At 35.5% G+C, this 14,052-nt stretch overlaps 1 protein-coding gene across 1 annotated transcript in view; it reads left to right on the forward strand.

Annotated features, from left to right (window-relative positions):
* The first annotated feature begins 234 nt into the window (after positions 1 to 234).
* Usp39 (ubiquitin specific protease 39) overlaps positions 235 to 14,052 on the forward strand; it is a 407,046-nt gene continuing 393,228 nt past the window's right edge. Inside the window, exon 1 of the mRNA XM_090396479.1 lies at positions 235 to 404. Coding sequence (XP_090252605.1) covers positions 311 to 404 — 94 coding nt within the window. The 5' untranslated portion in view covers positions 235 to 310. The remainder of the gene's footprint in view (positions 405 to 14,052) is intronic.

Raw genomic sequence — 14,052 nt, forward strand, 5'->3', positions numbered from 1 at the left:
TTCTTACTATTTCAGGTATCTCGTTTTTTTTTTTTTTTAGATTTCCATTCTAAACCATTGATAGACAACAGTTTCACTATTACTTGACAACTTTGACAAACGTATATCAACATGCATTCAGACGAGCACGTGCACTAATAATTTACTGGTTTAAATGTTCTTGTAAGAAACGTGAGATGTCGCTGTAATGATCAGTATTATGTTTTAACTGGATAATGCGGTGTAAATTGTGAATTGATCAACAAGCTTTGCTTTGAAAAAGATATTACCAAGCATTTTGCAGTGCTTAACGCAAATATTTTCTCCGAAGATGTCTAGTCAGCATCGTAGGTCACGCAAGAGGAAGTTAGAATTATATCGGTTAGAAGAAGATGATGACGAACTTCCAGTTATTCACAAAAAAAGTGAGTTTAACGTAATAGCTGAGATGTATCATAGCTATTTATCATAGCTGTAACTATAGCGATGTTAAAAATTTCAGTTAAAATGATTTTGTATTATTTTTTGTTTTTAAAACCCTTATTTCAAGTATTAGTGAACTGCTTATGTTTCTTTGAAGAGTGTCAAATAATTGCTACAGTTATGTGTTTTTTCAAAACGTAGGATATCTTTTAGAATGTACTTTAATTACATTAGAGTGTCGTTCCTTCATTTACAAATGATTTCACGTAATCGGCTGTAATTTCGCTGCAGGAAATTCTCAGAATAGCTTGTGAACAGTCGTCAAAAGTTGTGGATTTTCTTTTAGCATGAAACATGTCTTGGGGATTTATGGTCTAATCACCCACACTGACCGGGTGGCTTGGGAGATGCCGGTCTTTTAGTATACTTCGACCTTAAGCACATGCCAAAGTTTTTTCTTTTGCATTCACATCAGGCGATTTTACAATCCGCGAAACTGTTCTCGTTGTTACTATTACATAGACGTCTTCACGGATTCCAAAGACACATTATAGGAGTACTACACCAATCATTCACACAATGCTTATTCACTTCTTAAAAGTTTTAAGTGAAAGAGCACTTAAGACTGCTTCTGGTAACCTTATTATACTCATTTACCACTCTCCAAGAAAAACTCTAGTCTCATACTTTAATATGTCTTCTGTATCTGCTTCCCCCCCCTTTCCCCCTGCCTATGAACCAAAATCTTTTGACCCACAAACTTACTTTAATGTATACTCTGAAGGACATTTCAAATGCCTCTCACCATTCTGGTCCCTTGCCTCTGAATTCTCTAAACTATACCTGATCCCCTCACCACTTTCACTCTTCCTCATCTAATTCTTCAAACATCAGCACTCCAAACACCGATCTTCATACTACCCATGATGAAATAATGACATTATAGTAACTTTCACTGCCTCTAAAACACAACTCTTTTTTTTTTTTATGAGAAAAAAAAAACACCTTTAGTTCTACCATCTTTGATGACACTTAGCTCAACAGTCAAGACTAGATCCACCTTCTGGGACAGACACTTCCCTTTATCTTTTCTGACACAGACACATCACTTCTGTAGCATAGCATTTCAGCTTCCAAAAAAACTTGACAGCTTTCTTCACTCAAAAAGTTATTTTTCACCTATCCAGCCTATACAGATCCCAACCTCAGACTACTTTCACATTTAGAGTAGTGTAATGAAAGCCTAAGAGGACAATTTGGCTAATTGGTGATCTCTCTTTCATAGAATCATTTTAGCCACTGCCTTGCAGTCTGTTTCCGTATTGTCTTTTCAACAGATGCTGTCATGGATGCCAGTCATGCTGGCACAACTGGCGTCCCCCTGCTAAACCTACAGTAATATGAACAGTACAATTTCAATATTCATTTACAGTTCAAAAGCTAAACCACTGAACCTACTATTACTACCACTCATCTTTCAATCTATCTACTTCTGTTCTCTGGAACAGTTTTTTCTCAGTACAAGATGTTCTCAAGAGACTGCAACTTATAGCATTTAAAAGAAAAAAAAAAGACCCTTGTTCAATCTCATGTGGGAGAATTAAAAAAAATGTTTAGAAACAGACAACTAAATATGTGTGCACAGTATTTGGATGTGGTTATATTAAAACCTTATATGTTTAATAACTTCCTTATCTGTGCATGTGGAAATGTTTCATAGCATCCGAATGAACTGTTTGCCCACTTTTGTTCTCTGAGTTTTGAGATTTCTGTCCACCACGACTTCCCTATTTTAGTTGTCATTTGTTATTCTATTCATTGTTTTATGAGATGGCTAAATTGTACATTATTAGAAACAGGACATTCACCATCAGGAAAGTGATCTTAGCAGTGGAAGGAGACATTTTCTCCACATACTTTTCTACATTTACCAAATCTACAATATTGTGGATTTGTCCTACACTGTGAGAACTAATGTAATTGCACATTGTAACATTCACATGAAATGTAACATTTTCAGCTGTACACATTTTCTTCTTATTGTTTCATTAGCCATTTTGACTAAATTGGATATGCATAATCATTATAATTAATCTTGGCACAAAAAAATTTCATTTTCCCAATACAGTGTTTGTTAGACTGAAAATCTTTAGTGGGGAATTCAACTTAATAAACATTTCTGAAGATGTTTGTGCTCAGGGGTTCTTACCTAGTGAGTACAGGAATGGTAATCCCGAGGAATCTGATGCTGGACTATATCTTATTTCAAATAACAGCAAGCTTACTATTATTTGAGCCACTCACTTGCCAAATCAATTAACTCCATAAAACAAAAAGTGGAGAAAAGTGATAAAATAATATACAGTCATACCCCGAAGTTATGTGGTAGGTGGGACCAACAAAAAGCATGCAAGTCGAATTCGCGTAACTCAGGGTATAATTTTGCATGTAATTTATATATACAAATATACAAAATATTAGTTAATTGGGACCAAAGGTTTACAAAAACACCTATACTAGTAGCAAGGCTTATACGTTGGTCAGACATAACTGGTAATTAGTTTACGGAATTAACAACGCATATAAAGTATATTAATTAAAGGTAACTTTAATGAATAACTTCTATATTTCGGCAACGTCACATTGCCATCTTCACGAACATAAAGATATGGTATGTGCATGCAGGCACTAACACAATCAATGCCATCCACTATGGATGGCATTGATTCCCCCACATATAAATTAGCCAAAACGCTCACACACTACACACCATCATACATAAAAAACTCAGCCCACTTTAAAGCCAGTATAGAAAACCTCACACTCCAACACACTGACATAATGGTCAGTTTTGACGTCTCCTCCCTATTCACTAATGTCCCACTCAAAGAAACCCTAGAGCTCAACCAAGCCAATTTCCTCCTGATATCTCAGCCCTATTTCAGTTCACAACGAACTCGGGCTATTTCATTTGGCAAGGAAAGTTCTACAAACAGATAGAGAGGACAGCCATGGGTTCACCGCTTTCCCCACCCTTGGCCAATTTCTTAATGGAGACATTTGAAGAGAAAGCCTTAAACTCTGCCCCACAAAAACCCACTATTTGGCTTTGTTATGTGGATGATGTGTTTGCTATTTGGCCACATGGCTCAGACACACTCCACTCCTTCCTAACACACTTAAACAACCAACACCCCAGAGTCCAGTTCACCTTAGAAAAAGAGGAAAACAACACCCTCCCCTTCTTAGACACTTTAATCTCCCGCCAGCTTGATGGATCATTGGTTTTCTCTGTTCACAGAAAACCCACCCATACTGGTAGATACATTCACCAGCAGTCCCCCCCCCTCACAACAATATGGGGTTATAAAAACACTATATAACAGGGCAAAATTAATCTGCTCAGATGACAAGGCCCTAACTACTGAACTAAACCACATCCTCAACACTTTCTTAGCCAATGGCTATAACCCCCCAAAAATCCAAAAAATACTAAAACCAGTAAACCACAACTCCCCTCCCCCCTCCACAATAAAGATTACACCAAGTCTATCACCATCCCCTACATCCAGGGCACCTCTGAGAAAATAACCAATATCCTCAAAAAATATGACCTTACTTCCTGTTGCAGACCATATAAAAAGTTGGCATCCCTTATCTGCTCTACGAAAGACCAATCACTTCCCCTAGACCTACCTGGTGTATACCAGGTCCCTTGCAGCTGCAAATTGTCCTACTTTGGCCAAACAGGCAGAACAACAAATATCAGGATTTCAGAATACAAAGACTACATCCTGTTTCACCAGTACAGCCGCTCTGGGCTGGCAGGCCATGCCTTAGATACCCACCATAAAATTCGTTGGAAGAAAACAAAAATAATTCATCGCAGCAAGTTTAAATACGAAAGATTATTCAAAGAATCTTCAGCAGCTCTAAAAAATGTTCCTAACCTCAACAAATTTGGGTGCATGAAACTACCCCAAATTTGGGAGACTTACATTATGAGAACTTCAGCCCAACTGCCAAGACTACCAAATTAGCCCACCAGAGGGCACCATTAGGACTTTAGGAACAATATTAGTTTCTTGCTTTCTTCCCCATTTGCTTTGTGTTAGTGCCTGCGTGCACATACCATATCTTTATGTTCCTGAAGATGGCAATGTGACGTTGCTGAAATATAGAAGTCATTCATTAAAGTTATCTTTAATTAATATACTTTATATGCGTTGTTAATTCTGTAAACTAATTACCAGTTAAAAACACCTATATTTTTTAAGAAATATAATTGTAGTTTTTCTTACATAAAAAAAGAAAGTTATTTCGGTGTCAATGGTTTCATAAAATCTAATAGATTCGTCTGACGGCATAATGTCTTTTTCTTGTCACACAAAATTTCTTCATAGCAAGCTAATGATTTTTTTGTTCCTTGCCTTGTGGCCACAATTTGTTCCATGTTAGAATCTATGTTCTCCAAAGTCTGTAAACCTTACTTTTATGATTGTTCTTACTGTGGATTCCTGTAGATCGAACTTCTTTGCTAGCTCTCAAATTTTCATTCCGCCTTCAAAATCCTTAATAATGTTGAGTTTTGTTTCCAAAGTCAATGTTTTTCTTTTCTTGCTAGCTGTAAAAGAATCGGACTTGCTTCTTTTGGACGACTTTATTATTTTTTATGTGATAAAATTTTTATCAAGAACATAACATTAAACAATCACAAGGTTTGTAGACTATAAAAATCGTGTATAAATGGAGACCGTGCGAAACACGTCAGTGCTTGTTCACAGCATGTGCGACACTAGCGAATGCAACTGGAAGTGTTGCAAGTCTAGCTGACCCTTGCACTACGTGCAGGGTCAGCTAGACTTGCAACACTTCCAGGTGCAAACTTGACTTGTTTGTCTGTTTGCTTACTTGGGAAATGGAGAAAAACCAGGTTTAAAATAGCTTGGTATCTTTAACATATATATGTATATTTAATTACAAAGTTTTGTATTAAAAATTTCCACTACAAAAGTTCGACAGAATCAACAATATTATTGTCATATTTCTTTTTCTCGTGTGGGAGAAAAACGGTAAAATATCACTCTTATAATTGTATCAGATGTTATAATGGTAAAAATAGTAAGACAAAAAATCATTTGTACTTTCCTTTCAAAACACAAAGAAAGAACATTGTAAATTCATCCAAGAAAAAGAAAATACTCCATATTTTTCTTGTGTTATCTGATTTTTTTTCTTGTAGTACAAAAGAAGAAATCACTGCACATAAGATGGTATAATACAAGAGAGCAAAAATCTGTAGATTGATTACACTATAGCTGATAGAGAATTCATGCTGCCAGAAAAATTATTTATATAAGAGTTCTAACATCAGCAGATATAACGACATTTTCTTCTAGTTTAGATACGTGGCATTGTTGAAGTAGCTAAACCTTTGCTACTATTTACACTAAGATGAATGGGCATGTTCCCCAAGTGATTTACGTTCATAACAGGTGTCTTGCGAACGATTTATAAAATCAATTTTTATAAATTTGAATTATTCTTTTAGAATAATTCAAGTCCTCTTTTTCAAGATAATTATATGAAATAATTTATACTTTTTCGATAATAAAAATGAAACTTATCATTATAAATTAAGAATTTATTTCAGCATAAATACTATCAGCCTGTAAAAGAAATGTGTGTATTTTTTTCTATGTTAGGATGTCTACTAATCAACAGTTGAAAACGAAACACGACATTCTTGATGTATCTCGCACTATAGCTTGAGGCACTTTAGTATCCCTTCTAGCTAAGTGTTCTCAGTTTTCTTCCTCAATAGCACTGAGAGTAATCTAAGCCTTTAACTTTTCCTCCAGCTAAGAGGATTACTACAAGTATATCTAAGACATAGATTACTTTAGAAATAGCAACCAGAAGCATAAGTAGAAGTAAAAATATTTAGATTATTTTAAGAAAAAAAAAACTAAAATAATACTACTGAACTTTCTTTTGTGTGGTATGCATATAAACAATTTTATGTGGTGAAAATATAGCATAGTATTTCTAAAATTTCAAATCATTTCAGCAGACAGTAGAACAGCTGGTTTTAGATTGCAAAGAAATAGTTCAGAATTAGAAGCTTCAGGGTACAATATTATTGTCTTATTTCTTTTCCCGAAATGGTAAAATGAAGTAATAGATTTTGAATACTGTCTGGAAACGTTTACGAACCTGTAGAAATTTAGAGTGGTTATGTAATTGAATTCCAGGAGAGGATAAGGATGGGGGATGGGGGGGAAGAATTAGAAAATCTTCAAAATGAGCATAAATTTTGAATCATTCTGTATATAATATCCTTCATATTATATTTTCAACATATCTACAGTGGTTACGCACTGGATATTATAGTAATGTGCATCCTACAAAAAAAAAAAAAAAAAATAGAAAAGAAAAGGCGAAGAATCCCTGCTAAGACATCATTGGATATAAATTTTTGATACTAAAAAGATTCACAATCAGAAACCAAGTTATGCAACATAACATCGTTTGTTGTTCATAAAACAAAACAAAAAAAAATATTCCTTTCTAAAACTGAAATGTGATGATCTGTATAACGGTATTTTGCTAGGAAAGAAAGCAAAAGGTCATATTTATTTCAGTAAATATTATTTAAAAATATAAATATGTGACATAATATGTTCAATGCAAACATTGAAAATTCGTGAAAAAAGTTGTTTCTATATTGGAACAACCAGTGCAACTGTTCCGTTGCAGTGATTTGAAGAATAAATTTATAATACAGCAACTTTGCTACTGCTAAATAGATTCATTGCAAAGGCTGATAGATGGTCATTTCAGGATTGATTATTTTCGCACATGTGAAATTCGTTTGAATTTTTGGAAAAGAAACACAATAAATCATTTTAGAGGCAAAAAAATCAAATATTTTAGGACAGTAAAGAAAATTCCAAGTAAAACAGTGTGCGTAAAGACAGGTGACACAAACTGTTAGTCAGGCACTAACAGTTAATCCATGAATGGCTCTAAAATAGCTGTAAAGGGATTAACGGCAGAGGGAGGTAATGGCATGATAAAAGGTACAATGCCGATGAAGTTTTCTTCCATGCAAAATAATATGGTGGGCTGGATATTTCATCCACCTCAGCTGGTAGGAAGGTTAAATAAAGATCTTTGTTATATTCCCATGCTTTCTCAACTATTTGTCGTAAAGTGAAGATCTGATCCTGACAGCCTCTATTTGGCCTGAATCCAGCTTGTTCTTCACCAAGCTTTTCTTCCACAATTCTTCTCAACCGTTTCTCAAGTATACTTGCATAGATCTTGCCAGGAACACTCAGTAGGGAAATACCTCTGTAATTCTCACATTCAGTTTTATTTCCCATTTTGTATATGGGTACTATTAGAGCTCTACTCCAGTCATCAGGAATTCGTCCCTCTGTCCAGGCTTTCTGAACTATGCAGTGCAGCCACTGTAAGATTTTTATACCACCATACTTGCATTTCTGGTCGAACATCATCTACTCCTGTTGCCTTTCGACATTTCAAGCCTCTGATGGCTTTTTCTACTTCAAATATGGATGTTTATTCTTGACTGTATGCCTGTTGAGTGTTTTTTACCATAGTGCTATCACTGCTTGTTTCATTTAGCAATTTTTCAAAGTAATTACTCCATACTTCAAGGATATCTTTTTCTCCAGTTTTCATGTCACCTTTATCATCTCTAACTCCTTTTACAGCACTCTTTCCTCCATTTCTAAGCTCCAGAATATCTTACCACCTTCTTGACATTTATTTTCTATGTTCTTACCAAAGTCCTCCCATGATTTTTGTTTAGCTAGTCTTAAACAGTGTTTAGTTGAAAAGCCAAATGGCTATTTTTCTGGCGAGGTTGATAAGTTAAGGGGATAAAAATCCCTTATTGTTTTTCAGCCAATAAGCGAATATGTTATAATATAATATAGTGACACACCTTTCTGGCATTCATATAGCGAAAGTATGTAAGTTCTTTTCACTTAAACTCTGATATTCCAGGTCTAGCTACTCACTGATGAGACCTCAAAAAGGGTTGAAACCGGTCTGGGTAGTGACCTCTCCTCATAATGTAAAGCAGTACTACATCACCTAGGAGCTGTGTGTTTTTACATTATGAGAAAATATCAAGAATAGTGAGGGAGCTTGCTCCACCTTTGCAACGAGTTGCCTTGGTGTGACACTACCAAGTGGTCACTTACGCTTGGATCCGCCGACAGTTCGTCGACATGAAACATTCAGATCGTAGTTTTCGATCTTAGTTTCTCTTACTGGCTGAAAAACAATAAGGGAAGTGTTTAGCTTTCTTATGTTTGTCTCTGTATTCTTTAAAAGCACAAGCTGACTTATTTGCCAGGAACTTTTGATATGCTTTCTTCTTTTCCTTCACTGCCTTTTTAACTTGTGTCCACCATGGAGTTCTGATTTTTCTGTCCTTACAGACAACCTCACCACATGCCTCTCTGGCTGAATCGGTCAGGGTTTTCTTCAAGGCTTTCCACTGAATCTCCAAGGTTTGGTTCCTGTTCTCAAACTCTTTCGTGTTTTCTTCAATAATCTTTGTGTATTTTAGTCTACAGTTCACATCTGAGAGCTGCTCAACTTTTATTCGCTTTAAAACTTTCTTACATGGTATTCTTTTCAATATGAAATTCAATTTTATCCTGCTCAAGACTAAATAGTGATCGCTTCCAATTTCAAATCCTCTGTACACTAGTGTCCTGCACCAGGGAGAAAACATCACTATCAACAATAACATAGTCAATGTGACTTTTCTTATTCCTTGCCTTTTCTCTTCATGTGAATTTGTGCACATTTTTATGTTGGAACATGGTGTTAGTAATAACCAGTCCAAGTCTTGAGCAGAAATCCAACAGGTATTTGCCATTATTATTAGCTTTGCTCTTTTCTCCAAATTTTCCCAAAATATTTTTGTATGTCTCACAATCATTTCCTACTCTGCTATTTAGATCCCCAACAAGGACCAACTTTTCCTTTTTCACTGTGTCAGTTGCTTTTTCTAAAGCATCAAAAAATTCCTCCACTTCTATCTTAGTAGAACCTTCTGTGGGACCATAGGCACAAATAAGTCTCATTGTCCAGTTCCCCATTCTCATATTTGCCCACGTTACTCTACTTGAGACTGACTGCCATTCAAGAAGATTAGCCTGGTATTTAGTGTTGAATACTATGGCTACTGCTTCTTTTCCTTGATTGTCATTGCCTGAATATAACATTTTGTATTTATTGCTGAGAAAGATATCACCAGTTTTTGTCTTTTTTGTTTCAGTCACCCCTATTATGTCGATCTGGTACTTATCTAATTCCTTATCTAGCTCCATTTCTTTGTCTTTCAGGCTTCTTATGTTGATAGTACCAAACTTTAACTCTGGTGATATTGAATTGAAGTGTGCTTTCAGCTTTGTTCCAGTGGCTGACTTTTCGTTGTTTGCCCTGGTTCCCTGGAGAAAACAACGGGGCCTTGTTTAACCGGGCGATGCCCCAGCCAGCATGAAATTTTGTCATGTTGACCAATTTGTATATTGGTTTAAGCCAATAAGAATACAATTTGGTTTGCTAAATCCCAAATTGCCATCCCATCCTCTTTCGCTCAGTATCCAGGTAGATACTCAACAGGGTGCACCACGAGAAGGTGAGGATTGGATATTAGGTCAGAAGCTCTAGTCGGTTCTCCGAATTCCTTTAAAGGCTGTGTGGAGGTCTCCTCTCAGTTATACAGCTTTGACCCTTAAGCACCCCGCTTTCTTTTTACTGGTTTTGATTATGTTGTACCAATCATCTGGTGAAAAAATGTTTTGAGTTTTTTTCACGTGACTCGATAATGGCAAAATTTGAATCATTAGGCAAATAACTATGTCTAACTTACCAAAAATTTCATTTCAATTGACTCAGCTCTTATTTCTGTACTTTGAACCAATTTTAATAAACTTAAGACAGTTTTGATATTTCTATTTTGTCCGGTACACGAATCTGAATAGGTTATTATTTTTTCATAATTTTAAGCATAAGTCTTTATGCACTTTATTAGGCATGATGAAATTTCCTGAGACCTGCAAGATCCTTCAGTTTCTGGCCAAACGAACATGTGGCTTATATTTTTATTAAAATTGTGGCAACCGAAATTATAAATATATAAATTTTGCTTATAATAAGCTACCGATGTAGTAAGTTTAGGAAAGACTAAAGCTTTTTCTAAGTCGAAAGAAAATACAAAAATTTCTTCGGATGCTGCCATTCCATCTGCAGCCATATGACTACAAGCCTGTTCAGCCTCTTGTGAGCGTCCTTTTCAAGTTTCGCCATCCGAATTCCCTCACTATCTGAAGACTGAATTTTTATTTGCAAAGAATCATAAGTATCTTTAGTAGGCATGTATCTTTAGACCGTTGCTTGACATGTAAATTAAATTTAGTGGAGAATACCTTCTAGTAATATTTTTCTTTCCCGGTAATATATCTTCATCTTCACATTGTGCAATGTACAGTTCATACATTTTCTTAATATTTAGGTCTGGATTTAAATATTTTCGTCTTGGATTTGTGAACTCTTGTGTAGTGACTAGTGTAGGTGGGAAATGAGTCTATATGTTTTATAACATGTTTGTCATTGATTTTATTGCTTGGAACATGGCAACCGCAATGATCAATCAGAGATGAAACTTCTTCTTTACAACAACAGTCGTATATTCGTTCATCACTTATCTGATAAGTATCCTTAAAATATTTTTTGCAAACATAAATATCATTTTTTTGGCTATTTCGAAAATAATATGTGAAAGAACGTGATCTTGACATTTTACTGTTATCCTTTGGGGCCTTCTTTTTATTTCGTTAACTTTAATACAACCTCTTAAAAAAATATTTTGCTCAAGTTGATTGTCTAAATTATAAAATGCCTCCATGGCAGCTTCTCTTTCATCTGAAGTAATTTTTTCATTGCACTTCTGACGACATTGACATATTACATCTACAAATGTTTTTGCAAGTATTAAATTTACACTTCTATTTCTATATTCCAAGCCTTTTCTTCTTCTTCTATGCTTTTGGACATTTTGAGCCCATTTATCATGATTACAACTTCTTTTCTGCCCAATTGAATTATTTGTTGTAATGTTTTCACTGCTACAATCAGATGACGAATCCGAAGAAATACATAAACGTTTTCTTGAGCCGAGCTTACTGCTAATAAATCGTATTGAAGAACCATTAGATTCATCATTTTCCACATCCAAATAATTATTAGTCTCATCCATCTTGATATTATAACGGTATAAGTTTTCTTTTTTCTAAGAACAGCTGACACTAAAATTCACAAGTACCTACTTCTGCGGCAGTTAGACTGTAACTGATTAATTATTTTACTTTTTTTGTGATGGGACAGCACTAAACAATTTACCGTTATCATCAGGTACTTGCTTCTGCGTTTGAATTGCATTATTGCAACGATTTACATTAGAGAGTATGGAGTTAATTAGATTGGCTTCTGAAATAAATTATTTATTATTCGATGGCCAACAAAAATTTTGTCATTTAGTGGTGTTAATCCTTATTGTTAGGGAAATTTATTATGAATATAAAAAGTTAGGGGTCAAGCAAGTGCTTTGACACTAAAATTTAAAAAAATTCAAAAAGTGGAGTTAATGGATTTGGCTTGTGAATGGCTCATTTGTGGGTTCGTCCCTACTCTTCTTCTTGACTTCTCTTTCTTCCCTCTTCATTTTTCTCTTTCAAGCCATTAGAGTAATCGTGGGCTAGGAGTGAATCTTTCCTGTACTGCAGAATTTATTTTATTATTATTATTATATCACACCTCCAGGGAGTCCAAAGACTCATCGAGGGAGGGCATCAACTCTACAACTCTGAGTCTCATTACTCCACCAACCTTCATCATCTAACACCAACGCCATCTACCGACGACTACCACCACTAGTACTTTCACAGACAATCGCAAACATCCATGCCCATGACGGGATTCAAACCCGCAGCCTTTTGGCTGGAGAGCGGATACGCTAACCACTCGGCCAACCAGGCCGGCAAAAAAGTTATTACATCATTATTATTACATCACACCTCCAGGGAGTCCAAAGACTCATCAAGGGAGGGCATCTACTCTACAACTCTTCGTCTCACTACTCCACCAACTTCATCACTACTCACTACTTCATCATCTAACACCAACGCCATCTACCACCACTAGTACTTTCACTGACAATCACAAACATCCATGCCCACGGCAGGATTGAAATCCGCAGCCTTTTGGCTGGAGAGTGGATACACTTACCACTCGGCCAACCAGGCTGGCAATTATAAATGTATCTTGCAGGCCGGATTATTACACCGATCAATGGTAGTCTGCCTTCTCTTCCTGGGTACTTGTCCCACCTTAATTATGGACACTGTAACTGATTCTTGAGGCCCAGTTCCAGTACTAAGCCAATATTTAATTATGATAAGTCAGAGATGTAAGGAGAATTTGCCATTTGATCTCGCTGACCTTTAGCACTGTACAGGAAACTGTCAGCCGAGAAGCAAGAAAGTTGGAAATAAAAACTAAGTGCTAAAATTGGTACGTGGAACATGAGCAGATTTAATCAACCTGGAAAAGTAGCAACTGTGTGCAGAGAAATGGAATGAATAGACATAAAGATACTTGAAATGTCAGAGACATTCTGTAAAGTCAGTATGAAATTTTTCTATTCCTAATGGAAAGGAATATAAAGTTATGGGAAATGGAAGAGGAGTCTAGAAAGGGAGTTCTATTCATTATAGAAAAGGAATTCTCGCATTCAGTTATTAATGTTAGTAGAAAATCTGAAAGAATAATATCAGTTTTAATAGAAACAAAATCACTGATAATAATACAGATCTATGTACCAACCACATCTGAAGAGGATGAAGAAATTGAAGAATTTTATGAGAAAATAGAGGAAGCTATTCATGATATTGAAGGACTGAAAGACAGTGTTAATCATTATGGGTGACTGGAATGCCAAAATAGGAAAGAATAAGTTCTGTTGTAGACCCATATGGATATGGCATAAGAAATGATAGAGATGATAGATGTATTGAATTTTGTTTAAAACATTTTAAAACATGGAATGGCTCTTCGGATGAACTTCAACAATTTCTCACTAAGTTAAACGCATTTCATTCTAGGATCAAGTTTACCCTAGAAGTAGAATCAAATAAGCAGTTAGCCTTTTTAGATCTTCTAATTCTTCGCCAACCAGATGGTAACCTACATTTCTCAGTTTATAGAAAGAAGACTCATACAGGCCATTATATCCATGCAGAATTTCATCACTATCCCAGTCAAAAGGCAGGAACTATTAAAACACTGGTTCATCGGGCCCACTCCTTTTGTTCTTCAGACGATCTTTTACAGAAAGAACTACAATATATAACTTCTTCCTTTCTATCTAATGGTTATAAGAATTGCTTCATTAAAAGAACTTTGAGTAGTTTTAATATGTCTTCCTCTTCAAACATAGAAGAAATAATGCGCATTACTATCCCTTATGTACAAGGCATCAGTGAACGTATAGCAAAAGTTTTAAAATCACTGAATATTTTTGTTGCCTTTCGCCCGTTTATA

This window comes from Typopeltis vanoorti, chromosome 8, assembly GCF_054136105.1.
Source record: "Typopeltis vanoorti isolate ZY-2024b chromosome 8, IOZ_Tvanoo_1.0, whole genome shotgun sequence".
In the NCBI taxonomy this organism is placed as follows: domain Eukaryota; kingdom Metazoa; phylum Arthropoda; class Arachnida; order Uropygi; family Thelyphonidae; genus Typopeltis; species Typopeltis vanoorti.